The 27,369-nt window shown below is 38.4% G+C and overlaps 1 protein-coding gene across 2 annotated transcripts; it reads right to left on the bottom strand.

Moving 5' to 3' along the window:
* Positions 1-16,993: 16,993 nt before the first annotated feature.
* On the bottom strand, positions 16,994-26,278 carry LOC147170215 (multidrug and toxin extrusion protein 1-like). 2 transcript variants are annotated; one of them, XM_086083251.1, is made up of 16 exons: positions 25,972-26,276; positions 25,140-25,241; positions 21,986-22,054; positions 21,645-21,793; positions 21,253-21,295; positions 21,124-21,168; positions 20,943-21,040; positions 20,566-20,663; positions 20,287-20,468; positions 19,957-20,065; positions 19,588-19,663; positions 19,278-19,347; positions 19,076-19,208; positions 18,899-18,993; positions 18,753-18,819; positions 16,994-18,266 (listed from the first exon to the last, which is right to left on the bottom strand). In XM_086083251.1, the coding sequence occupies exons 1-16, from the start codon at positions 26,140-26,142 to the stop codon at positions 18,040-18,042; spliced, it is 1,734 nt and encodes a 577-aa protein (XP_085939377.1). In that variant the 5' UTR covers positions 26,143-26,276; the 3' UTR covers positions 16,994-18,039. The 2 variants fall into 2 exon arrangements, with proteins under 2 accessions (XP_085939377.1, XP_085939378.1); XM_086083252.1 differs by lacking the exon at positions 25,140-25,241 and having other exon boundaries at positions 25,972-26,278.
* Positions 26,279-27,369: the final 1,091 nt, after the last annotated feature.

The following is a 27,369-nucleotide window of genomic DNA, read 5'->3' as shown; positions in this document are numbered from 1 at the left end:
TATTAGTGGCACACATACAGTGTGAATAGAAGACTAGATACGCTAGCGCACTGTAGCAAAGCGCCATGCCTATGTGGCAGCCACGTTGGTGGCTGCATATAAAATAATTCACAAGTTGCTAATTTTTATGCCGATTTTCATGAGATTTACTTTGCTCTCAATGTCAAAGCTTGCAGTATGCTATTAATACAGAACATTGGACGAGGTCTAAAATTATTCACACCTACTAAAAGTTATTCCCAGTTAGCTTGTTGTCATTGTACAACATTGTCTACAACCATATGCAGCACAATGTGCAGACATTCTTGTCATGTTGTGTAGAAGCACCTAAAAGTGTCTCAAGCCACTTTTGGCAGCGTTTGTACTTTCTGGATCTGGATTCCGCAGGTTAAGAAGCACTGCTCTAGTCAGTGATGGTCATAGTTTGAATGGTTCCCTGTGGGACCCCAGGAAGAATGGTGAAAACTAATAGGGATCTCATTTTAAACGATAAACAATAAACAACCGAGCAGGAATATACACTTGTGTTCAAGATACTTTCAGTCACATTGTACCAACAATGTGTTCATTTCCCAATTACTTAGTTCTTTGAACCACAAACCTGTAACAATTCCCTAACATTGATATCATCAAAATGCTTCAAGAACCCTTATATTGTCTCCACAATGGCAGACAAATTTCCCATACAAACCCCAACTGACTGATTTACATGTCACAATGCCAACCCAAGAAATGTCACACTGTGTGGAGTGTGCGGCCACACGTGGTTCTCCAAAATGAGTGTGATGAACGAGTAAGGGGACAGGCTAGCTTCACTTTAATAATGAAAATCTGAAAAAAAAAAAGTAAAGGTAAAGTTTAGAGAATAAAGGAGTCAAATTCAAAGCTGCTACTTTTCACAATTCAGAGTTCAAACGAACACAACACGCATACACAATGAAAATATGAAAAAGGGATATTACAAATGAACTCAAATGTACTGAATCAACAGACACGATGACTTTTGCAGACAAAACAAGTCGGTTTACAACACATCTGAAAGAATGGGGGGGTCAATTCTTGGTCAAGGTGGAAATTATTATTGGAGTGGTTCTGAATGAAGTCAGAGGGATTTTATTGTTTCAGATTCCTGATTTCAGTCCAGCCCTTTGCACTGTTTAGACTGACATTTGTGTAAACGATTTCCTGTTAGTAAAAACAAATAAATAAATGAATGCAGAGAAGATGAGACTAGAGAGTGTATTTTTGGGCTTATAAATAAAACCATTGCAGTGATCCATTTATCAATTTTAGCATGTGTCCTCATTAGTTTTCTGGTGAGTTCGAGCCAATCCAAGATGACTGCAGTCATCTGCTTTGTTGTTAAATAAAATAAAGTTCAGTAAAAAAACAACAACATATTTTGCCCTAAGAACTATTTTGGAAGTGTGGCAGACACTCAAGCGCACAGGTTTGTGCCGTTTTTCTATGTAAGGGTCTGCAACCTGCAGCTCTGGAACCACATGTGGCTCTTTAGTCTCTCTCCTATGGCTCCCTTTGGATCTCTAAAACAAAAAAACCCCGGATGGATAGATTTGATCCTAACTGTACTGAATGCAACAATGTTACTCCAGCTTGCATTCACTGTGCTGTGTGTCTGTAGAAGGATATTTGGTCATTCTGTTTGACTGTTAATTTAATGGCAAATGCACTACTCTCTTTGTCTCAAAAATCTGCGAATCAAACTCTTAATATCAGTGCTTCACCAGCCATGAACCTCAGCACACATCATTGCAAATAAGCATTTCACCTATGAGCATTTTAGAATTTCAGTTAACTAATAATGTATGTTTTTAGAACTTGGGAGGAACGATGAAGAATAGCCTGAGAAACATGCAAACGCTGCAGAGGAGGGCCTGAGATTTCAACCCGGAACCTCTTGACAGTGCTGCTGCCAGTAAGAAGTAAGTTCTGTGTAATAGATTCTCAAACACGAGTATGTTTTAATTTTTGAAATCCATCTCTATTTGTGCGGATGGAGTGCTTGTGGGTGTTTATGGGTGGCTGTGAGTGTTTCTCAAACTGAAGGTTGGTTTATGTTGCCATGTTTACTCTGAATTGTGTTCCTTAACCTTCATATCTTCAGCAGCAGGTGTGCTTGGAGTCAGCCACACGGCCCATGTGTTCAGACTGAATGTGTTTGGCTTGTTGTTGCGCAATTAAATAGCTTCCATAAGGTCACTGCAACTATTATTGTTGCCAGCATGGACCGGGTGTGCTTGCTATTAACACCGCCTGATTCTGTGCGTTTGTTTCATCATGGCAAAATGTGGTCCTTAAGACACCTCTGGTAAGGGAACTACCACGCATGCCGTTCTTTGCCAGTTGTTTATGTCTCTCCCTTCCAAGTGATGACCTAGGACTGGACATGGGTTACCTGACCAATGCTCAAACTTCCTTTCACACTTTTAAACCAAATCAAGTCTGATAAGGTGGAATGAAAGCGTTGCAATGCATTTATATTTGAAATCAGTGTACAACTTAAGTCTACTATGTCTGCATTGGCGGACTCACCATTTGGGCACTGTGACTTTTCTGATGGGGCTGTTAAAATCAAAGGCTAATTTGGGGAAAAACTAATTTTTTATAGCTAAATGACTGGGGTGTATAAACAAAATAAACTATGATGAAGAATTTCAGCCTTGGCATCATCCATGTTTGTAGCCTTCAGATGACTTTGGGCAAGAGGCGGAGTCCACCCTGGACCAATCGCAGGGATCATATAGGCAAACAACCATCCACACTCATATTTACACTTAAAGACAATTTAGAGACTTCAATGAGCCATATGCGTGTTTTTAGAATGCTGGAGGATGCCCAGGTTCCTGGAGAAAACAAGCGCAAGCATGGGTAGAACATGCAAAATCTACATAAAAAGGCCAGAGCCCAGATTCAAATCCCCAATCTAAGCACTATGAGGCAGATATGCTAATCACGACAGGTGGGCGCGTCAATGAATTTTGAGCTGCTGTCATTTGCCATCAGTCGGGACACCATTTCGTCATCGTCAATCCATCAAAATGGGGTTTGGTTTGAAATGTTAATCGTCAGTCCGTCATTCATTAGCGAAATGGGCAATGTTTCCGTCATTTGAAGAAGGCATCCGTCATTCGCATCCATCATTTGTCATTAAAATGGGCATTCTGTCATTGACTGCGCAGATTTGCCTCAAAAATGTGAAATTTCTACTCCGAGCGCACGTGCACCAGTCTTCGAAAATAGAGCCCATAGGCCAGGGGTGCCCAAGTCCGGTTGTCGAGAGCCCCTATCCAGCCTTTTTTCCATGTTTCTCCCCACCAACACACCTGCTTCATGATCAGGATCGTTATCAGGCTTCTGCAAAGCTTGCTGATTAGCTGATCATTAGATTCAGCTGCCTGCGGGAGGGAAACATGGAAAACAGACTGGATAGGGGCTCTCGAGGACCGGACTTGGGCACCACTGCCATAAACTCAAAGGATAAACAGCAAAATATATAACCAGTGTTTTTGAAACCACTGAGCAAATGAAAACACTAGGTGTGATCTCAGACTCCAATCTTAACTTTATTGGTCATTTGAACAAAATTGCTAGTTCTGTACATTGTTTTTTTCATCTTTAGAATATAGCCAAAATTAGACAATTTAACTCAGAATGAGGCAGGAATACTGATTCATGCTTTTATCACAAGTCGACTAGATTACTGTAATTCTATTTTTACTGGCTTGCCCAAACAGTCTGTCATAAAGTTACAGTTAATGTTAATTCAAAATGCGGCGGCCAGGATTTTAACAAATACAAAAAAGTGGTCTGTGCTTGAATCGCTGCACTGGTTACCGGTTTATTTTAGAATTCATTTTAAAGTCCTTTTAATTGTTTATAAAGCTCTATACAAGCACCTGTTTACATCAGTGATTGCCTTTCATTTTATGCCCCCCCAAGCACCCGCTGATCTTCAACTGCTCATCTTTTAGTGATTTAAAAAAACAAACATTTGTTTTTATGGTCATACACTTTGGAACAGCTTCCCTTTTAATCTTGGTGTTAAAAATGGAATGATTCATTATATGGGCCATTTTATTGTAATGTATTTTAATATGTATTGTATCGTATCGGATTATATTTGAATGTATTTGTCTCACGTCTTTTATTTGTTTTATGTTTTCTTTGTTTTATTGTACTTCTCTACATGAAAAGTGCTATATAAATAAAATGTATTATTATTATCATCATCATCATAAACCACACAAATTATTCTTACCTGCATTGTGCTGCTGTCTGGTGTGCACCCCTTAGCATGATGGTGGCAGTAGTGTGGCACATAGCATTGATTGAGTAATATCAAGTGGAAGTAGTCATTCAGCAAACTAACCTTAAGCATTTCTAGTTGTTTACATAGAGGTGAGAGAATATAACTGAAATAAATGCTTCTATTGTCCTGACAAGTGCCATTGACGAGTTTGGACTGTGCAGTTTGTGCACCTCTTTTCAAGATAATAAAAAAAAACATGAAAATGGTAAAGAAGAAAAATGTTTTTATTCAGACACATTTGAAAATGAATTGGAAATAAACAATCCTTTTTTGCATCTTTATGGCCTTGATGTGGTGAACTGTGCTAATATAGATGAGTGTGAGTCAGCTGCAATAGACAATCAATAAGTGGTATTGAAAAAAATGGATGGATGATTACAAATTGCTTATTTGCTATGAGAAAAAAATCCAGCGAAACAAACCCAAAACATGGACCTCTAATTTTGTATTTTGCACACTTATCATATTTATTTGTTTGTTGTTCAAAAGTAGTTTGGTTCTGAAACAGTCCATTTGTATTTAGTTTAAAAAGTGAAGTAAAAGAGTAACCTTTTTGATCTGACTTGGAGGCATACACAGTATATTAGTTTAAATGATTTTCAAACCATAAAATATATTTTAAATACAAAATTGGAATAGTGGAAGATGGTGCTTGCAAGCACATATTTTTCCACCTCAAATTAATTAGGTTCACATAACACTGTCAATTTCTGAATGGGGTATTGTACTGTGTCTAAAATTAATTAGAAAATTTGCAAGGTAGTCAATATTAAACACTTGTTGCACACTACTGACTCCTGGCCATGTTAGTGTGAGGTCACTAACGCGTGACAAGTGTAGCTTTTATAACGGTGTGCGTATTCAAATTCCTTTTGTCCCTTATAGTAGTGGTCCCCAACCACCAGTCCACAGCCCAGTGCTGGTCAGATCCCCCCCCCCCCCCCCCCCCATGTACATCACGGTCAGCAATGAACGTCAGCTTGTTTTGAAGCCTTCATTACCTCATTTGTGTGTCATCACATTCCACAGGGCAGGTTTGGTGTGTGAGAATCACCCGTAGTGTTGATGAACGTGGTTTTGAAGTACCGGTAGCTGTCATTTTTTCGGAAGTTGCAGGCACTTTTTCTGTCACCATTTGGCCTTTTAACCTTTCCGAAGAAGCTCTACAAAGGTGTATGGTCTTTTCTCATTTTGACTGCTTACATTTCTACAGCTGTGCTCATAAGTTTACATACCCTAAGGCAGTGTTTCCCAACAACGAGTACATGAGCACATTGCAGGGGTTACGTGGTTGTGGGGGCAGCAGCTTTAGCAGGGAAGCCCAGTCTTCCCTCTCCCCAGCCACTTCAACCAACTCCTCCAGCGGGATCCCAAGGCGTTCCCAGGCCAGCCCAAAAACATAGTCTCTTCAGCGTGTCCTGGGTCGTCCCCAGGGCCTTCCACCGGTGGGACATGCCCGGAACACCTCTCCAGGGAGGCGTCCAGAAGGCATCCGAACCAGATGCCTGAGCCACCTCAACTTGTTCCTCTCAATGCGGAGGAGTAACGGCTCGACACTGAGTCCCTGCCGGATGGCCGAGCTTCTCACCCTATCTCTCAGGGAGAGCCGAAAATATGCCTCTACAATAAATGTATTTTCCTCAGTAATCCATGGCATCTCGAAGATCAAATTTGGTAGACTCTTAGAACATGAAATCTTCTTGGTAAATCTGAAAAATAAAAATAATTGATTAATTATTTCTAAAGTTATTCAAGTTTAGGTGATGACCGTTTTTGTGTGTGTGTGTGTCACCCTATACATTATATAGTTAAGTTGAATTTACACAGTGCTGTTATGTTTAATTTACTCAACGTTCTAATGCTGAATTTAGTCAACATCATTATGTTGAATTTACTAAAAGTAATTGTGTTGAATTTACCTGATATTGTTAAATGAAAATGATCAATCCTCATGTAGAATTTATTTATCAGTTTTTCTCGATTTACTAAAATGGTAGCGCTTTTCCACCTATTGAAGCAAAATCAAGGGATATTAAGTTTTGCTTCACACTTACTTCTCATTCACTTACTGATGGAGCAGCATCAGGAGCAACTTGGTGCTCAGTATCTGGCTCAAGGTCACTCAAGAGTCAGGTATCAAACCCACAACCACTGGTTTGGGGAACGACCACTTTACCACTCATCCATGCCGTTCTACTGCAATCACATATGTTAAATTTACTCAACACAAATTAGTTTTGAGAGCAAAATGCCAAACACTGGCCTAATATGCTTGATGTGTTTGTCTGCGTTTGTGCTTGTCTTACTTTTTGTCCATCTGCAGCAAATGGCCATATGTATAATGGACTAGAAATTTACATGCAAACACAAAGCTGTGTTTGCATGTACATTAGTATATACAATGAGTAAATTCAACAACATAACTATATTACTAACTATATATATATATAATGTAGTATTAAATAAAGAACATTAGCTACATTTGAGTCATCCAACATTCATCAAATTCGAATTAAATAGTTGTGTGCGACCGGTTGACGTAACCGTGTTATTTAAATCTGTTGATGCATTTCTTTGAGTAATATGACAAAAAGGTTTGGGGGTTCACGAGCCAAAAAAGGTTGGGAACCACTGCCCTATAGGGGTATGTAAACTTATGAGCACAACTGTACATGCACAAAAGCTAAACGCTGCTTAAGGACACAAACATACTACGAATCATTAAAATGCACATGCCCGTCTCATGCACCCCAACCTCTCAAAATATAAAATCAAATGAGTAAAGTAGTTTGGATTTCATGAGCATTCAGACTTTTTCTCACCATACAGGTGTGCTCAAAAGTTTACATACCTAAACCTGTGAGCACCTGTACAACCGCAGATGAGTGGTTTGACATGTGCACCTGATTGTCATAATAAAACTTCTTCCCAGCATTACAGTATCGCTTTTCAGTCGCTGTCTGATGATTGGATGATTGGATGAGCGACACAGACTTTGATTGAGCCATTGGTCGAGCGGGCAACTAATTTAATGGTTTTTTAATGCATTTATCTTATTACGGCCAACAGTAACTGTTGTCTCAGTTGAAGAGAAGCTACAATACTATGACTATGATTCGGGTTAAGACAAAATTCTGCTTTCTGAAAGAGTCGGAAATACCCGTCAATAGACAAGAAAAGCATAATGATGCAAATAGACGTAATTTCCGACGCAATTTTTTCGCCATTTTCGCTTATCTCTTTCCAGTTTGTAGTGTGTGTGACGGCCACATATACGAGTACTTTCTGTACTCAAAAGACCAAGATTCCTTGCGAATAGAGCATGTGCTGAACACTTTGTGTTACGAAAGGGTAAACTCAGGGGTCTTATTGGAGTTTTTAAAAACATCAATAAGAGCATTTTCAGAGGTTTGTGCGTGTGCACATGGTCTTCCAAAACCAGAATATTGCCAGTATTCGGGTTTTAAAGGAGTTATTGACTGCAATGAATTGTAGGCTATAGATTTGATCAATTTGTGATTAGATTAGTGGGCCAAGGGTCAAGTGAGCATCTTCCACCTTCTGCCTCCATTATAAAGGTTTGGTGCTGTGTTTACTGCCTATTTGATGCTTCACTACAATACATATCATACATCCTGGCACTTCAGACAGTATTTCACCACAAATAAAAGGCTGACTTTGCTACTTTACATAAAATTGTGAATAGGTGAGTTTTATACTGTGAAAAATAGATAACATGTTCCAAAACACTGACTTCAAATAGGTGACTTTGTGAATTCAGTCCAGCAAGTATGCAGGCCGGTCAACTGTATTACAGACATCAAATGAGTAAAGTAGTTTGGATTTCATGAGCATTCAGCCTTTTTCTCACCATACAGGTGTGCTCAAAAGTTTACATACCTAAACCTGTGAGCACCTGTACAACCGCAGATGAGTGGTTTGACATGTGCACCTGATTGTCATAATAAAACTTCTTCCCAGCATTACAGTATCCCTTTTCAGTCGCTGTCTGATGATTGGATGATTGGATGAGCGACACAGCCTTTGATTGAGCCATTGGTCGAGCGGGCAACTAGTTTAATGTTTTTTTAATGTATTTATCTTATTACGGCCAACAGTAACTGTTGTCTCAGTTGAAGAGAAGCTACAATACTATGACTATGATTCGGGTTAAGACAAAATTCTGCTTTCTGAAAGAGTCGGAAATACCCGTCAATAGACAAGAAAAGCATAATGATGCAAATAGACGTAATTTCCGACGCAATTTTTTCGCCATTTTCGCTTATCTCTTTCCAGTTTGTAGTGTGTGTGACGGCCACATATACGAGTACTTTCTGTACTCAAAAGACCAAGATTCCTTGCGAATAGAGCATGTGCTGAACACTTTGTGTTACGAAAGGGTAAACTCAGGGGTCTTATTGGAGTTTTTAAAAACATCAATAAGAGCATTTTCAGAGGTTTGTGCGTGTGCACATGGTCTTCCAAAACCAGAATATTGCCAGTATTCGGGTTTTAAAGGAGTTATTGACTGCAATGAATTGTAGGCTATAGATGTGATCAATTTGTGATTAGATTAGTGGGCCAAGGGTCAAGTGAGCATCTTCCACCTTCTGCCTCCATTATAAAGGTTTGGTGCTGTGTTTACTGCCTATTTGATGCTTCACTACAATACATATCATACATCCTGGCACTTCAGACAGTATTTCACCACAAATAAAAGGCTGACTTTGCTACTTTACATAAAATTGTGAATAGGTGAGTTTTATACTGTGAAAAATAGATAACATGTTCCAAAACACTGACTTCAAATAGGTGACTTTGTGAATTCAGTCCAGCAAGTATGCAGGCCGGTCAACTGTATTACAGACTTCCACGAACTGTGATCATCTATGTGTTATGGAATTTGAGTGTCCTTGTGTGTTGTCCCACTAAACTGCGTGTAATGTGTCCTTGCAGTGACCGGGTGCCACATTTTCTCTAACGCCTGTCGGCTTATCAGTGTTGTATTTGACCATGAGATATTCACAACTCATTTGCTGAAGCTAAAGAACTTGCCAGAGTACTGCTTGTCAACCCTGATACTGTATGTTCTATATCAGGGTCACTAAAACACCAGACTGAGCCTTTGCGTATTCATATCTTTTGCACTAGATAGAGCACAACTGTTATGTGCTTTGTATGTATTTTTGCACAATAGTCCTAATTAATCATCCAACAATCAGCATTCACTTAATAATACTAATAATAGTGATTTCCTTCATGGATGTCGAAACTGTATATTTAGTGTGCCGTGCAAATTCAAAAGTGTGGCATCATCAAGTACAGTAATCCATCATGAATATTAAAAAATATATATATTTTTTTTCTATTGTATTAACAGCACTTAAACATTTATTTAAGGACTTATAAAAACAGTTTTAAAACAATACAAACACATTTCAACACATAATATATTATGATAGAGCAACACCAAAGGATAACACAAAACAAAATTGTACAAACACTGTTAAAAAAAATAGTAACAAAAGTAAGAAGTGTGACTACAAAATTGCATGTAAATTTTGAAAGGAACTGCTGACTCTTGCAAGTCTGAAAGCCGCATGTTTCAAGGCTTTATGGGGAGTTGGGCTCAGCCTGTAGAACTATTTGAACCTTTGTTCTAAATGGAAAAAAATATATATATATATAATTTGTAGGCTTTTATTTTGAGAATGTGAATGGTTTATTTTTTTAAGAGGAATGAGCTTAACAGTTGGAATGTTTGAATCGATAAACAGTTGGAATGTTTGAATCGATAAACAAAATTTTGAAAAAAGTTAGAATAGGAATTACATGAATATTTAAAATTTGGCATTGTTAGTTTGAATTGGTCAAGAAATGTGGAAGTCCATTTTCCATGGAGGCTTACCATTCCCTCAAATATTGATATTCACCATCGATATTCATCTTGTATTTGTTAAAAAACCCAAAATAATCTAAATTACAGGATTAAGAATACGTTGTCATGCAGAATTTCCAGTTAACAATGTACTTATTGAGGGATGTAGCTAACATAATTGAATCTTGGCCTTGGACCTTTCTATGTGGAGTTGGTATGTTTCTCTCCGTGCGTGTGTGGCTTTTCACTGAGTACTCCTCCCTCTTGCTCCACATAAAGAAAAAGATGCATGTTAAGTTTACTGAGGCTTCTAAAATGTGAAGAAGTATAAATGTGTGCGTGTTACTTTTTTTAACTTTTTTTTTTAATGTACTTATGTATGTATGCATTTTTTATGTACTCCCTCTGACTGACTGGTATTCAGTCCAGGCTTTTCCGAGGCTGCAGCTGGTAAAAATAAATAAAAATTAAAATTGAGGGATAGTAGATGTATCTTTTATCTTTATGGATGATTGACAGAGGTCAAATCTTTATGTGGAAGCAAACAAGCATAACTTTCCTTTATTACCAACACCAAACACGAGTTAAAAGAATCACCAATTAATGACGCTGTATGGTACGCTTCAATTGTCATCTCATGTTGCCCAGCCTCAAAATCTTCTGGAAATGAAAACACACACACTGTTCCAGCTAGTCATTCATTAATGGTCTAGTTGTTTTGATGACGTAAATTAAAAGATGCTATCCTTGTCCGGTTAAAACCCGATTACAAAATAAAAGACAAGTCATTCTAAATAGTAGTGGAGCGGCTTGATAATTAACGTTTAGTACTCACAATGCAGTGAGTGAAAACAAGTTGTCCTGTTTTGATTACTGTTGCATTTTAAAAAGAAAAATGATAGATTTTTTTTTTTTTATGTATGAAACATGTTTTTTAAACCATTAGAAAACTCAAAGTTGCCTCAAAGCATCAAGTTCTGCTCATTTCCTGTTCATTCTTTTATTTTTAAGACCCAGTTCATGTGATCCATTTCTTGTGCCTCAGCGGCTTTCCTTTTCTTGCATATGATAAGGATGAAAGTAATTGCAAAATGGCAACAACAGTGGGATTGGGCAACTAAATGAAAACAGTGGTACATGCACCAAAATAAAGTGGGAAATGTGACTAAAGGAAGGGGGAGACAGTGGGTAGTAGACTGAGAAAAGGACATTCAAAACTGAACAGTACACTTTTTATTTTAAGAAAACACCTGACAGGGTTTTGTGACAGAGGCACAAAAAAAAAAAGACGGTGGAACATGTCATTATCAGATGCAAGAAATTTACTAGGGAAAGGAAGGAATTGAGGGAATGAGGACAACTGTCATGAAAGATGAAACCGTAAAGAGCATATCTGACAATGGGCGATAATGGGAAGTGAAATGACATACCTCAATATATATTTCAATAGGACAGGACTTGTAACAAGAATTTAATGACTCGAGTGTGAATCGATAATTGAATAAAGAGTGCAAAGGAAATGACAGATGACAACACAATAGTTGAAAACTGCTGTCAAGCACCATTGAAGGAGAAGACATCAGTCTAGGATTGTCACTCATTGTTGCAGTACTCTACAACCTTTTTTTGTATTTGGACCAATCTGATCTCATACCCTGCCTGTTTTATCCCACCTTGGCCTCTGCATGACACATGACTGGATTTATAAGTCTCTTCCTGCCTTCTTCTTTATTGACCCTGGAGAGTATTACATTAGAATTTTTGGATCTTGACGATGGGTACTGGCTTTTGTAAGCTGGAATTTGGGTTGTGAACTGGTGCTACTACTCTCACCGCGCCCATTATGAAGCACTGCGATAGTGTGTTACACTTTACTGAAGTGTCTGTCTGTAGTGTTTGCTCCATCAAATTCTCTGTCTTCTCCTCTCCCACTTAAAAAGTCCATCATCAACCTTTGTCACATTTGAATGGTTTCAAGGGAGTTGCCTCCAACAAACTCCAGTGAGAGTCCCTTTTACTCTCTTTCCCAAAGTCAGCTGGGATAGGCCCCAGCCATCCCGTGATCCTAATGAATTCAATTAGGATGAATGGTGAAGGAGGAGAGATAAATGGACCACGCATTACATTATGATTAGTAGCTGTAAACATGTAAATGGGAAAACAATGCAGTCGTATAATTACTTATATTTCATATTCTGTTGAACTTTTATCGGGGTACAAATGCATTTTTGGTGTTGATCAGTGAAAACCAGTATCACTCCAGTATTTTGTGATTGAGCAAGATTGTGTGACTTGATTTTACCACTTAGGTAACCTAAGTGAGGTGTTGACTTGACTTTGAAATTTAGTGGGAACTTAACTTCATTTTGGGCTCAGTAGCTTACAATTTGCTTGAAAATTAAGGTTAAGACTTGTGACTCGTGACTTGCACATACCATATATGACAGACTTCATTCTTTATTCTTTATTAGGATCCCCATTAGCTTCCACAAAGTGGTTGCTAGTTTTCCTGGCGTCCTCAAATAATTCAACAATAACATACAAACTTTAAAATTACTCAATGTGAAATCAGTATTCAACTGTTAAAGTAGAAACAGACAACCATACACAATTTAAAAGGTCACAAAAAATACAAAAATACAAAAATAAAATAAAATTGCAGGTGCATACATTAATAAATGCAATTACATCCATTCCCCAATTGTAAGGAATTAGCTAGTTCATGTGTAATGTGTTTAAAAAATGTAAGTGCACCAGGATTTTCCGAACACCCTGTATATATTTGGCAGCAACGTGAAGTGTGGTTAGAATGTCTTTCGCATGGAGTCATCTGACAGACGTTCTGTGTTTCAATCTCATCTCTGGGCTTCCTGCATGGAGTTTGCATGTTCTCCTCGGTTTTGCTCTGGCTTTCTCACACATTCCCAAAAAATTACATAGGTTAGTCAAAGACTCACAAAAGAGAATCAAAATTCAAGATGTTTATTTCGCATGTGCGTAGTAAACACCGCAATATAAAAATATAAAAATAATTAAATATAAAATAATTTAAAAAAGTAACCAGTGAAAATCAGACATTTCTTTTTCAGTTTTGGTTATTTTAACAGCCCTGGAAAAGGGAAGGCAAGCAGTAACGGCAATTGCTTGTCAATGAGACTTCTGCACCTCCCAGCAGATATTTTGGCCCACTTTTCATGAGCAAACTGCTTCAGTGGTCTCAGGTTTGAAGGGTTCGGCATGTCTCAGCGCCTTCCACAGATGTTCAATAGGATTTAGATCTGGGCTCGTATAAGGCCGCTGCGGAATACTTTTGCCCTTAGCCATTCATGGGGGTTACAAGACCCATGAGCAGTGACTGAGACCTTTCCTGACACTCAACTCTCTAGAATAACTTGACGGTCTTGAGATTTAAGACCCCCTGTGCCAGATGTAGTAAAGCAACCCCTGAACAAAACAGCCTCCTTCATATTCCACAATCGGGACAGTGGTCTTTGCTTGATATGCTTCATTTTTGCATCTGTGAACATAGAGAGCTGATGTGCATCGCCACAATGTTCCAATTTTGTCCCGCCTGTCCATTGGGTATTCTACCAGAAACTTTGTGACTTTTCAACTTGCAGTTTGGCAGATTTCAGTCACACTTTTTTTTATTTAATGATTTATTTTCAACAGTAGTGTCCTCATTGGTTGTCACCTATAAAGTCCAATTTGGCTCAAACAACAACTGATTGTGCAGTCTAACACTGACCTTGGAGTTCACTTTTAATTTCTTTGGAGGTTGTTCTGGACTCTTTTTTTACCATTTGGATTGTCCGTCTCTTCAGTTTGTCTTCAATTTTCCTTCTTTGGCCATGTCCAAGGATGTTGGCTACAATCCTGTGGATCTTACATTTCTGAGTGTACACATTAGTTTGAACATGTCCTATGGTCAAATAATTTTCCATCTTTTCTAGGCTTGCATAAGTCATGGCCCCCAGCAAATATATCTGTTTGAAGTTCAACTATACAAGCCTAGACAAGAGAAGAGAAAGAGAGAAACCCCCAGAAACAAACCAGATCTGTAAGAGCCCTGGGAAAGCATTTCAAATGAAGAAAGCAACAGTCGAGTGAAGTCAATGGTTCGCAGGTTTGAGGCAGTTATTGCAAGTAAGGGTTATGCCACCACACTTTAAGTATGTGGAATTCTGAACTTTTGTCTCATAAATATATTTTTATCTGTAACCCTAATGTCTTCAGTATACAACAAAAACAGAAGAATTTACCTTGCTGTTCCAATACTTTTGGGGGGAACTTTAACAGAACAATTGCGAAAGGTGTGTTTTATTTTGATCTACTAAATATTGTATTTCTACATATGAAATAGTGACTATTGTCTACACTTATTCCCCATTTTTACAAAGGTATTTTGATGTTTGATACCCATTGTATTATCTGAGCTGTAGCTACATTTTCTAAAACACAAACAGGTGCATTATTTTTTAATTATTTTAATTTTATTTTAGGCTAATCTTTACTGAAGGTTTTCTGTACCCTTTGAGAAAATATGTTGTTCTTTCAAGGCAAAGTAAAATTCTTCCACATCTTTTCCACTGCTTGTTCCCTTCAGGGTTAATGGTGAGTTAGAACCTATTCCAGCTGACCTTTTGGGCAAGAGGTGGGCAAATTAAATATCCATAGGAGCACAGGATCTATTGCAGACGGAGTAAACTGTTTAAAGACTGCCCCCCTCTGGCCACATTTAAAACGACATGCAACACACACACAGTCAGGTTTGCACCAGTATATGCCACTCAGCGTGGGTTTGCTGTGATCACTACTGTGATTCCATGGTACTAAAGATGGTCATTCTTCAAAATGTATGAATATCAGATGGAGGCTATACATAATATGACATTTCTATTCCTCTTACATGAGCTTCAAAAGAACTGATTCAAATAGAGCAGAACGTATTTGTTGTTGTGAACCATAGCGACAGCCGCAGTTGTGTGGTTGTTTTGACATCATTCAACTCCACTCACGTACAAAGAAGAATGTGTGCCAAAGTATCAAGTTGAAAAGTATGATGTAAGTAAATGGGCTTTTAAAATAGGCTGACCCTTCTCTTAGCACAGCACCCTTTTTAGGATGTAAACAATCTCATCCATTTCTATTAGAGGTGTACAGTGACAGTCTAATAATAACAAATAATTGGTTACATAATATTCACACTAATAATAAAGTAATCTTTTTCAACAATGAATCAGCCACTGCCTTGGTGGTCTTCTTGGCCTACACTGGGCTAGCTAGTATGTACTAGGGGTGTTAAAAAAAAGAAGTGATTTGGTGATATTATAGCGTGCAATTCTCGTATCGATTTATTTTGCGACCAAATTGATGTTTAAACATCAATTTTTGATGGAAATATTCAACAAAATGTCCTATTGAAGGTTAGGGTTCGCACTTTAAGCATGGAAGAATGTTATCTTAATGGAACATTAAGCCTTAATATTTTATTTCAATTCTGTTCAGACATGAAACAGATTGCAACCTGTTTGTTAAATACAGTGACTCACAGTTATACTACAAATAAAGATGAGTTGAGTTGAGTATGATTCTGAGTTTTGAGTATGATTCAGTACTGTCAATTTTCTATTCAATGCTGTGACAGCCCAGATAGACGACACACACTTTGCTGTTACTGATGGAGCAGACAGTACCCTCTGGTGGCAGCTCTGAAAAGTAACAGGAAGAGCAGTGCCATTGAGGCCCTTTATTGCTCTTTCTGGGCAGTGTCATCAGCAGACATGCAGTGAATGTAGTTACACTAATGATATGCAGCTGTACATCTTTGTGGCTCCTGGTGACACCAGTTTAATTGGTTATTTTCTTAACTATTTAAGGCATGAAATCGTGGAAGGCAGTTCACTTTCTCAAGCTTAACCCGGACAAAACTGTAGTTTTAGTCATCATCAGTATCGCATATGTCTGTTGAGCAACTCTGACATACATCAAGCAAGTATGGGAAATAGTTCCACCTACTAAGCTTCAACAATTGGTGTCTTCGGTTCACAAACACTTTTTCAGTGTTGTTAAAATGAAAGGTGATGTAACAGTGATTAAACGTGCCCCTTTCGCAGCTTCTTTGGAAAGCATTGCAGGTGTCTAGTTCAAAATGAGTGAATATTTGCAAGCGGGGGGGCGGGGGGGGCAATAAGGTTTATCAGTTTGAGCATTAAATATCTTCTCTTTAATCGAATATATATTGAAAAGAATGAGCAAATCCTTTGTATTTTGTTTTTATTCATATTTTACACTATAAAAAAATCATGTTGTTTATGCCAAAAGAAACATGCATTTTACAAATTCATATTACAGATTAGAATATTAAGATATGCATTAAAAAACATGTGAATATAAAGGTTAAACTAAATGTATTGTGTTCATTTAAAGTTGATATACTGTACACCTAATTATTAATTTATCAGTACACTTTTTTTTTAATTCTGTTTTTACAGAAAAAAACTGGCAGCTGTGGTTACCAGAATAATTCTGTAAAAAAAATATGTCAACTTTACAGAACAACTTGTAGTTTACTGGTATTTAATGTACAACAAACGATAACTGCTTCTAAATTTTACCAGGATTCAATATACGATGAACAAAATCTGCATGTACATAAAATAGTATAAAAGCTGCATGTTCTTAGTAAGTGGTACCTCATTTGTATACATAGTATTCACATGACGTCACTGAAATAGAAAATAGATAGGTATAGGGGCGACCAGTAAAGCACACCTTGAGCTATAGGATGTTCATGGATTTATTAATTGGACAATGAAAATGATCACAAATACATATCAGAATCACAATTTTATCTTCTTTTTTTTTTTGTTAGTCCTATAGGCTTGTGCTGTTTTATAATTAGTCACTGTGACTTAGTTAATACATTTTTCAATCTTAAACAATTACTTTAGCTTCTATAATAATCTTACTCAGAACTAATATGAAGACAACAAAATATATTATTGCAAAATAACTCAAATACAGTGTTCAAAATGAATATGCACGAAATAATTTTTTTTTTGTAAAGCAGGCTACAGACATCGACAATCGGGTCATAGTTGAGCATCTTTCTTCCTTTGCAATTAAAATCAACAAAGGCCAAATTTGTAAAAAAAAAAAAACATAAATACAAAATTAACAAAATATAATTCACAGTTATTGTTAGGCACAGTACATACAGTACTAGGGCTAGGCGATATGGCCAAAAAATAAAATCTCGTTTTTTTCCCCCCAGTGACTTAGGACGATTACAATTTTAATCGATTTTTATCTAATAAACCCAATAAACATTTAAAGGTTTCATTTATTCAAAAATAATTCCTGTGCAAAATGTTCAGACAACAATGTATACTGATTGTAAATCAGTTTTAAGATAAACTGGACATTCATAGTTTGTGCTTAAATGCCACAATTAAGTAGTTGGTAGGTATAGCAAACATGTCTTGCAAACCACCCATCCAGCATTCTGCCAATTGTGCTAAAGTACAACTCCTAAAAACATTTGGATGTAACAGAACATAAGAACAACAGCTTTTAATAATCCATAAGACAAAACTCAATTTCACAATTTTAAACGATTCCATTTGCAAAATGACAATAAATCCAATTAATTTGATTAATTGCCCAGCCCTATTCAGTTCTATAACGACTTTGATACAGTGATTTAAAATATTTAGTCTGATCACAATGATTTACTTAAGTCAAATGATTATTAGAAGTACTAAATAATTAGGAACTTGACTCTTTAGCCATGTTCAGGTCATCCAGTGTTTACCTGATAACTGAAGACTCACTTCAACAGTTTGACGAGGAAGTGACTGGTAATGATTCCAGCCACACAGATGACAACCATGACAAGTAAAATCAGGCCACGCCGTAAAAGCAGCTGTGTTAAAGTGAGAACATCGGCGGCGGTGGTGGTTGCATTTTCATGCTGGTCTGGAATCTCTTGGCCCTCTGCAGCGCTCTCACACGTGGGTGCTGGGGCAGGAACTGTGAGCTTGTCGGCATTTGAGTCTAGAAATTAAATCAGAAAAACTTTCATCATATTGACACTTGATGGACAATAATCTCACAATACAGTATGATACTCAAGCATCAACTATCAATAGTGTTGCTTTCCATTACACTGGCCAACAACAACAACAACAGAAATCCGAGTGCTAAAGATATTCTGGGAATTTTGGGGCTGATGAGTCTGAAAATGACATCTGTTAAAACCACCAAAATGAGTGTTGGCCAGTGTTATCCAATTATGTGCTTTTATGCACTTAACTTATTCACTGCCATTGACGGCTATAGACAAATTTTATATCCGTTCTGAATGTACAAAAAAAAATCTAGGTTTTCATACTCTTGTTGACGAAAATGGAAAAAACTAAACGAATAGAAATAGTTCAAATGAATTTTTGACGTCTATAGCTGTCAATGGCGGTGAATGAGGAAAGATTATTGCGTAATTGCTCCATCATGATATCATCATTATTGTACAGCTAGACTTGCCTGGCTGGCAATCTTGCATCTCCGTCATGTCTTGAGCAGTGACCTGGACCCCTGCTCTCTTTTGAGCCTGATCAGAGACATTCAAATATGTTCAAATGGAAATCACTTGAATTACTTTAGTGTTTTCAGGCAACAATGTTACACACCTCTTGGACAGCCTTTGTCCAATCAAGCTTGTACAAATATGTGACGAAGAAAATAGCCTGCAGTACCACACAGATGGTAAGACCAGTCCAAAGTCCTGTTTTAAAAAACAACAGAATCTCATGAGTCACATTGTGATGACTGCAGAGAATATAACCATTATAATAGTTGCTTCTTACCTACAACACCCAATGGTGTCATAAACAATAAAGACACGCCAATGGGAAAGCCGATGAAGTAGTGTCCAATCAGATTAGACAAAGCCCCGACCTTTTGCTTTCCAACTCCTCGAAAAACACCTCCACTCACACCCTGCGGTGATAATTGCACGGTTATTTATTTAAGATGTTGCAAAATGTGAGATGTGATTATTTTTCTCACCGCGATTGCATCTGCAAGATGCATGAAGGCAAAAACGACCATGACGTCCGCAGTCCTGTTCAAAATGTCTCTGAAGCAAAGATAAAGGTTGGAAACAAACATGACACGAGACAATGTTAATTTTCTAGCGAGAGAAAATGAAACAAAATTGGTGCCACATTGACATCTCGTATGTACGTTCTTAGTATCTTAGCATAGAAGCTCTTAAATGAATGTGCATTCTGTTGTGGGAATGAAAGCGACTGATGAGCATCAGTGACCGTGTCATCCAACAACAGTTACAATACCAGATAAAAGTATCATAACTCACGGGTCCGTGGTGAAAATGTAGCCAATGACATTCCTGGATAGGGTGAGGCTAACTCCAACACAACAGGCCACGACAGCTGCAATGGGAAAGAAACAGTGAATAAACTGCTCAGAAAAGTAACTTATTAGGTGTGCTTTTTTGTCCTCATGATTTCTCCACAAACAGTTTCAAGATGACTATAACGTGTCTCTGGCATGTTATCATCAAAGGATTGAGAATTATTGACATCATTTTCTAGCCACATTGTTGCCATGTTTGACAAATCAGCTCATTTCGGGGCGAATCTGACTCATGCCATTCGGCCTTGACAATGAAAGCATTTTTGTGGTAGATAGAGCCACACATATTACAGATAGTAATGTCTCTTACATGTAAAGATGATGGCCACTTTGCAAGACAGCTTGGCTTGCTCACTGTTTCCTGCTCCAAGAGCACTCCCGACTCGAACACTAGCTCCGGCGGCCATGCCCATGGGGAACTGAAAAAGTCAAATGTATAGAAACACTTATCAGTCATTGAGAATTCCATGAAGACGATGTAGATGAATTAAGGTGGCCAACACAGTGCTCATAAGACGGGTGCAACTTTTCCTGCACTAATGAGGTTAGCAGCTCATCTGTTGGTTCAAGTAACCCAGTCAGACTTATGATGCTGGTTGAGTTGACCACCGCTGAATCACAAGAATCTTATTTGCGTTACCATGAAAGACACAACAGTCAGCTGATACATCACAGATTGGGCTCCCAGCTCGACTTCACTAATGATGCCGGCAAGGCATCCTCCCACTTCGAAAGCCCACCACTCCAGACAGAACATGAGCATGCTCGGCATGGCCAGCTTGATGAAAGGTCCCCAATCTTGGAGACATTCGCGTGACCAGCCTTAAAAACATCAGTACATTGAATAGCAAAAGTGAGAATCACAGATTCTAATCATCCATTCATCATCATGTTTAAGGTTAGTCAAAGGGCAACTGACCTTCCCATGTGGCTTTGTACAGCCCCCTGAAGTAAATATAGGCCAGTAAGACGACGGCAAAAACACACTGTGAGATTGCATTCGCTGCGGCAGAACCACTACAACAAACACAAAGAATGGCGTAACCACAGCAGCAACAAAATCTTTCTGACAGGTGGTCCTAATCTAAAAACATCTTCATATACTGGATTTTTTTTTTCAATAGTTACACTAGTACTAGTAACTGGATAACTACGGAAGTTCAATATTGGGTTTATCTTCATGGTAGTGGCAAAACATACAGGGTCTTTGTTTTTCAAAATACACAGCTAAGCTAGGCTAACGCTTGTGAGCATTAGCAGTTTGGAAAATGGATGGATGGATTCTTTGATTCTTACGCAATTCCAAAGTTCAGAAGATAGAGGAAGACATAATTGGTAACGGCATTTATGACGTTTCCAATTGCACCGGTTATGACCTGAGGCCAAATAATTCCCTGCACAAAAAAAACCAAAAAAACACCATGATTTACATACATGTTATTAACTTTCATATCAATGAATGAATGGTATAGAGCACCTGGTTCTGGAGATATCTCCCCAACAGCTGGTACATAAATGTCGCCTGAAGGGGGAAAACATAATCATACTTGATACAAGCAATATTGTTTATAGTTATTCATGTTCACTCGGACAAATGGGAACTCACCGGAAGAGCAGGCATGAAGATCATCACATAGACCTGTGCCAGACTATGCAACACAAATAGCCATGTGAAATTATGGTATGAAAAAGTGTACCCATTATATTATAAACACATGCCAACCCATAGGCCAGTAAGATGACGGCAAAAACTGACTATGCTGTATGAACATACGGAGGTATTAAACACTGCCAGTGAAATGTATTGAGCAGACATCTGCGAGATGAAACTTGCCCTCTGCTAGCAACTTTGGCTGTGCGCAGGTAAAACAAGCAGTTGAGGAGAAGCACCTTTGGCTAAAGCCAAACTGTGACAGGGAATTTGCTTTCTGGATTTGGATTTTCCACCTCTGATTACATGTCTGCTGAAGGTGATCTGCGTGTTAAATAGTGACTTACCTGGCAACCTCTGGGCTCTGTTTGACAGCAAGTAGAAAAGGTTCAGTGTTGATGAGAACAGCCCAGCAGGGGAAACATGCCAAAAGTAGAATCAGAATGCCCCTCTGAAGGATCACCCCCACACGCTTCAGGTTTCCACTTCCAAACGTCTACACAAGAGGCAAAATCAGTATTTAGAAAAGTTTTGAAAGATAAAAACAACAACAACAACTCAAGTTTAATGTTGTACTGTTTGTAAGCTGACCCACACAACCCGAGAGGCCAGGCAAAGAGGTTTTGTTTGAGTAATATATATATATATATATTTTTTTTTTAAGTGCAAGCTTTGTTGAGGGCACTACCTGAGATATGAGGGTATCACAAGTCAATGACAGTCCAGTCCCAATGGCAACACCAGTCACGTTAACCACCTGCAATTAAAGACATATTATTAATGTTATACACACATTGACTACTATGCTGATTTATTGTTTATTTATATATTTAATACTCCTTTTGACAATGCACATTTGACCCCTCAGAGGTTTGAGGATGTCTCACTCCGTCCCTCTACCACAAGATAATTTACTGTACGATGTGGTTCCATAGTGAGTTTCCTGTCCCGGCATGTCATTGACAAATACTCTAAATCAGAGGTGGGCAATCTCGGTCCTCGAGGGCCGGAGTCCTGCAGGTTTTGGAGGTTTCTCGCTTCCAACACAAGCTGATTCCAATCAACAGGATCGTTATCAGGCTTATGCAGAGCTTCCTGATGAGCTGATCATATATCAGCTGTGTTGGAGAAGGGCAACATGCAAAACCTGCAGGACTGCGGCCCTCGATGCCCACCTCAGCTCTAAATCATAGATGTCAAACTCCGGTCCTGGAGGGCCGCACTCCTGCAAGTTTTGGAGGTTTCCCTCTTCCAACACAAGCTGATTCCAATCAGCAGGATCCTTATCAGGCTTATGCAGAGCTTGCTGATGAGCTGATCATATATCAGCTGTGTTGAAGAACGGAAACATCCAAAACCTGCAGGACTACGGCCCTCCAGGACAGGAGTTTGACACCTATGCTCTAAATCAGGGGTCACCAACTCCGGTCCTCGTGGGTCGCTCCCCTGCATGTTTGAGATACTTCCCTCATCCAACACGCCTGATTCAAATGATCAGGATCGTTACCAGGCTTTTGCAGAGCTGGCTGATGAGCTGATCATTTGAGTCAGCTGTGTTGGAGGAGGGAGACCTGGAAAACAGGCAGGACAGTGGCGCTCGAGGACCAGGGTTCCCTGCCTTAGACCTTGTAACAGTAACGACTCACGAGTCAGATGACACTGGTTAGGGAAAATGAATAACTGTGCTCAGTTTGGACATTTTCACTTAGGGGTGTACTCATTTTTGTTGCCTGAGGTTTAGCTATCAAGGCTGTGTTAGGTATTTTGAGGGAACAATAAATATACAATTTTACAGCTGTGCTGATACATTTACACAACTGTACACGTACAAAAGCTAAACGTCGCTTAATGACACAAAAATGCTATGAATCATTACCAAAATTCACATGAACATATCTACTCATGTCCACTTCAATCTCTGAAACGATCAAAACAATTGCCACAGGTATTTTGGATTTTATGGGCATTAAGCCTTTATCTCACAATACAGTTATGCTGAAAAGTTTACATACTCACTAGGGTATGTGAATTTATGAGCACAACTGTATATAAGATGGACACTGGGAAAGGATAATTAAATATCTGTAGAAATGTGAGGGGTGTGCTCACTTTTATGAGATACTACATAGGTTATTGTAAATTACAGTAATATGTTGTTGTGAATTAACTTTAAATTAACAGTGATTCATTACTGTGTATTCAATGTCAATCATTCTAGCTCAACATTTCGTGAGTGGCAAGATTTACCCAACAATTAAGTCAGAGAAGTTTTCCGTTTGTCTCAGATTGGTAAAGATGATTTTTCGTAGTATGCCGGTTGTTTAGTAATTTCATTATGTGCAATCACAATGAAATGAGTGGATCAAAGAAAAAAAGAAAAAAAACTCTTAACAAGATGTTTGTGTGCGTGCGTGTGTGTGCGCGCGCATGCGCGTGTGTGTGTCTTGTCTGTGTTGCTACGAGACGAAAGGTGTCTAATCTGATGAAGACGCACATGAAGCTTCATGATTTTTTGGACAGATTTTCATATATCTTTATATGTATATATATATATATATATATATATATATATATATATTAAGACTGTACATTTAAATAATATAGAATGCAGTAATGAATGAATCCATCTTCTAAAGCACTTTTCAGCATTGGTAAACTGAATGACGTTGAGAGTAGGATTATTATAGTTCTGAAATTTTTCATTTTAGTTAGTTTTCATTTCGTTTTGGTTTTTAAATTTAGTCAGCTTTAATTAGTTTTCAAAGGTGGTTCTGTTAGTTTTTATTAGTTTTAGTTGTTTAATAAATTCTTAGATTTAGTTTAGTTTTAGTTAGTTTCAGTATTAGTTTATTACTTGTGCGCAATATTTAAAAAAAACACCATGGGAGCAACGTCATCTGAAGGTGCTTTTCTATTTGCTGCTGCTAGATGATGTCACTTTCAAATGTCTTTATTGCGGTTAATATCAAAATAAATCTACTCAAAATCACTTTTAAAATCATCTCCAAAGGCTCATGCATTAAATTTATTCCCAAAGACTAAAACAAAGGGCATTTTTGCTATAATTAAAGTTAGTTTTAGTTAGTTTTGTAAACATAAATTGTAGTTTCAGTTAGTTTTCGTGTTTTTAAAAGCATTTTCGTTTTTTATTTTATTTTGTTAACTAAATTGTTTTTTAAATTTTTGTTTGTGTTGTTGTTGTAGTTAACTAAAATGACCTTGATTGGGAGCAAGGTTGGATACATTCAATAAGCCCAGAATTCCACATTAAAAAAAGAAAAACAAAGAATGAATATTTACTGCAAATCAAACTTTTTCTGTTGCCTTTCAGCGATAAGTTCAGGAATGCTCGGCTTCACCTTGTGAAGTGCCACCCTCACATATTTTTGCAACAAAGTTGCTTCCTTTGTTGACTACTATCATTGAAAAGGATTGTTCGCAAAGAAAAGGTGTAACAAACCGGAAAAGTACCTTCTAACATTTGGATACACCAAAATGCTGAGAGAGATTTGTTTTCTGAAAAGTTCCCATGAATTATACAAGTGGGTGTGTCTTAACCCCGGCTGAACCCTTGAGCCTGTGGGTAACACTGAAGTAACTTTTTTACATTTCATCTCATCACAATTACACACATTGCTGCAATGATATTGAACAACATACATGCAATGAAAAATCATGTTTACCTTTTGAAAACAAATAGAATAATTAGCTTGGTCTTAAGATTTCTTCTTTGACTTAATTGTAGTAGCATGCATGTGTGAGTCTCCATTTACAACATGCTGTTTTTGTCAGGCAAATTGATTATGTGAGTGTATTTGTGGAAATCGAACAAATGTCCTTACTGCAATTGCCAATGACACGGCTGCAAATTCGGTCTTGCCCAGATGCCCACAGAACACCATGCTGATCACACTGATCATGAAAATCATCATCTGGGAAATGACCTAGTTTAGTTCAAAACAAAGGGCCATGAATGAAAATGTGCAACAGGGACAAATTCCACTCAAGCAAAAACATCCCAACATAACAAGGATCAACAAACAAGATACTAACAGGCTCTCTAAGTGATATCCTTAACATTACATTATTGATGTTTGCTTTGGGGAAAAAGCTGATCTTAAAAAGTAAACTCTGGTTTATTTCATCGGATGGTTTGATGTCTCACTTGGCGAGTCAGCAGGCGCTCCAGAGATGCAACAATTAGAATACAAGTTTTTTTGTTTGTTTTTTATCCTAATACACATGAACAGAGCTGGCAACCTTTTGAGTAGCACAAATGCATGTGGACACACACACTAGGAGCATCCCTCGCACACACATACACACAAAGGTTTAGCTAACCCTAACCTTCATTCAAATAAACAAATTTCTTGCAAAATCAGTCAAAATCCAGTAAAACAGCCTGGGTCAAAGGGGGTTGCTTCAGTGAAAATGGCTGGGAGTGAATGAGTTAAATGCTGAAAGTGAACATAATGCTCAGCTGCATATTGATTAAATCGTCTACACACACACACACACACACACACACACACACACACACACACACACACACACACACACACACACACACACACACACACACACACACACACACACACACACACACACACACACACACACACAATGAAAGCCAAATGAAGCCTTGCCATTCATCCATTCATGTTATCATCTTACCACAGGTCCTGCCAGCTTGAAAAGTTGAATCAGTTCAGTCCGGTGGCGGGTCGGGAAGAATCGTCCAATGCGTCCCAACCACTGACCCCGAGATGAGGCTTCGTTGGTCTCATCTTGCCTCACCTCCCCGGGAGGTGCCATTATGTTGTCACTGATGTTCATGGTGGCCATAGTGGCAGATCATAATAAGGATAATGAGAAGTGAATCTTGTGTGCAGTCGCGTTCGATGATGAACAATACTTGCTGTTGCGAGTGAGTCAGTGGAATGGGAGGACAAGGAAAAGGGACTCAACTTGGAGGGTGGCACAATCCCTCCCGCCTCCCCCAGAGATAAAACCAGTGGTGAGCAGTCAGGGCCTGCAAGGCCTTCTCTGCGAGCCTATCAGAAGCACGGACATGCATTTACAACTTATATTTATTTATTTACAACAGCCTATTGTATTTCATTTGTAGCACATGTCTTGGCTGCTAAGCTTCCAGTACTTTGTTATTTTTTTTGTCCAATCAGATTGCATTGCGTAGAATGAGGCGTGTTACAAGTTATGTACCTCTATGCTATGTTCATATATTAAGCAAACATTGGAAATGTTAAAAATACTGAAATCCCATTCCTCCCACTTTCAACCAATCTGGTCCATTCAAAGTACAGAAGTGGAGATCTCTGCCCATCGCCGTGCCTTCTTTACTACGTCACGTGAAGAAGGCACTGGGACACACACTGCATTCATTGCTTTTACAATGGAACTCCGCCAAACTCTCTTGCGTTGTCACTTTGGAATGACCGTGCTACAATCTGTGCTTTAAGATGAGCCGAGCGAGGTGTCTTCACAGCGTAGTGCTGCCCGAACGGATCATATTTCCCTTGATGTCCCGCCTGCAGACACACAAAGGCGCTGTGTCGTTTACGCTGTGGTACAACATACGCAATGAATAGGTTGGTTAACAACTCCAATAAAAAGTTACCATTTGTACTTCAAAGCCCCAAGTACTTACAGACTGAGATACTGCCGCCTGATGAAACGTAGGGTATATCCTGCTGTTTGGATCCCGTGTCCTCGATGCAGCCTCGAGGCAAGGCAGCTTGTTGTGTCACGCCACAGAATGTTTAGATGTTATAATCACTGTAATTACAATGTATAAAAATAACGGGGATTGAAGGAGACCTGCAACAACAAGTAACAGTAAACACAAGATCTGGGTGGAAAAAAATCTTTTAGAGTAGTTAAATGTTTTTTCTGTCATGTTGTTTTGTTTTATTCAAGGGGGGGGGGGGGGGGTGACTCTGGGGACTCAGAATAGCATCCCTCTTGAATGGCACATCTGTGAAATGCTCACTATCACAGATTTAGACTGGTTTGTGAACAATATTTGAGAGAAATTATGATATTGTGTATAAA

The sequence above is a fragment of the Leptonotus elevatus genome, chromosome 8, assembly GCF_054856555.1.
Source record: "Leptonotus elevatus isolate MCC_2025b chromosome 8, RoL_Lele_1.0, whole genome shotgun sequence".
Taxonomy (NCBI): domain Eukaryota; kingdom Metazoa; phylum Chordata; class Actinopteri; order Syngnathiformes; family Syngnathidae; genus Leptonotus; species Leptonotus elevatus.
Note: the sequence above shows the minus strand (reverse complement) of the source record. Positions and strands in the feature narration are given on the sequence as shown.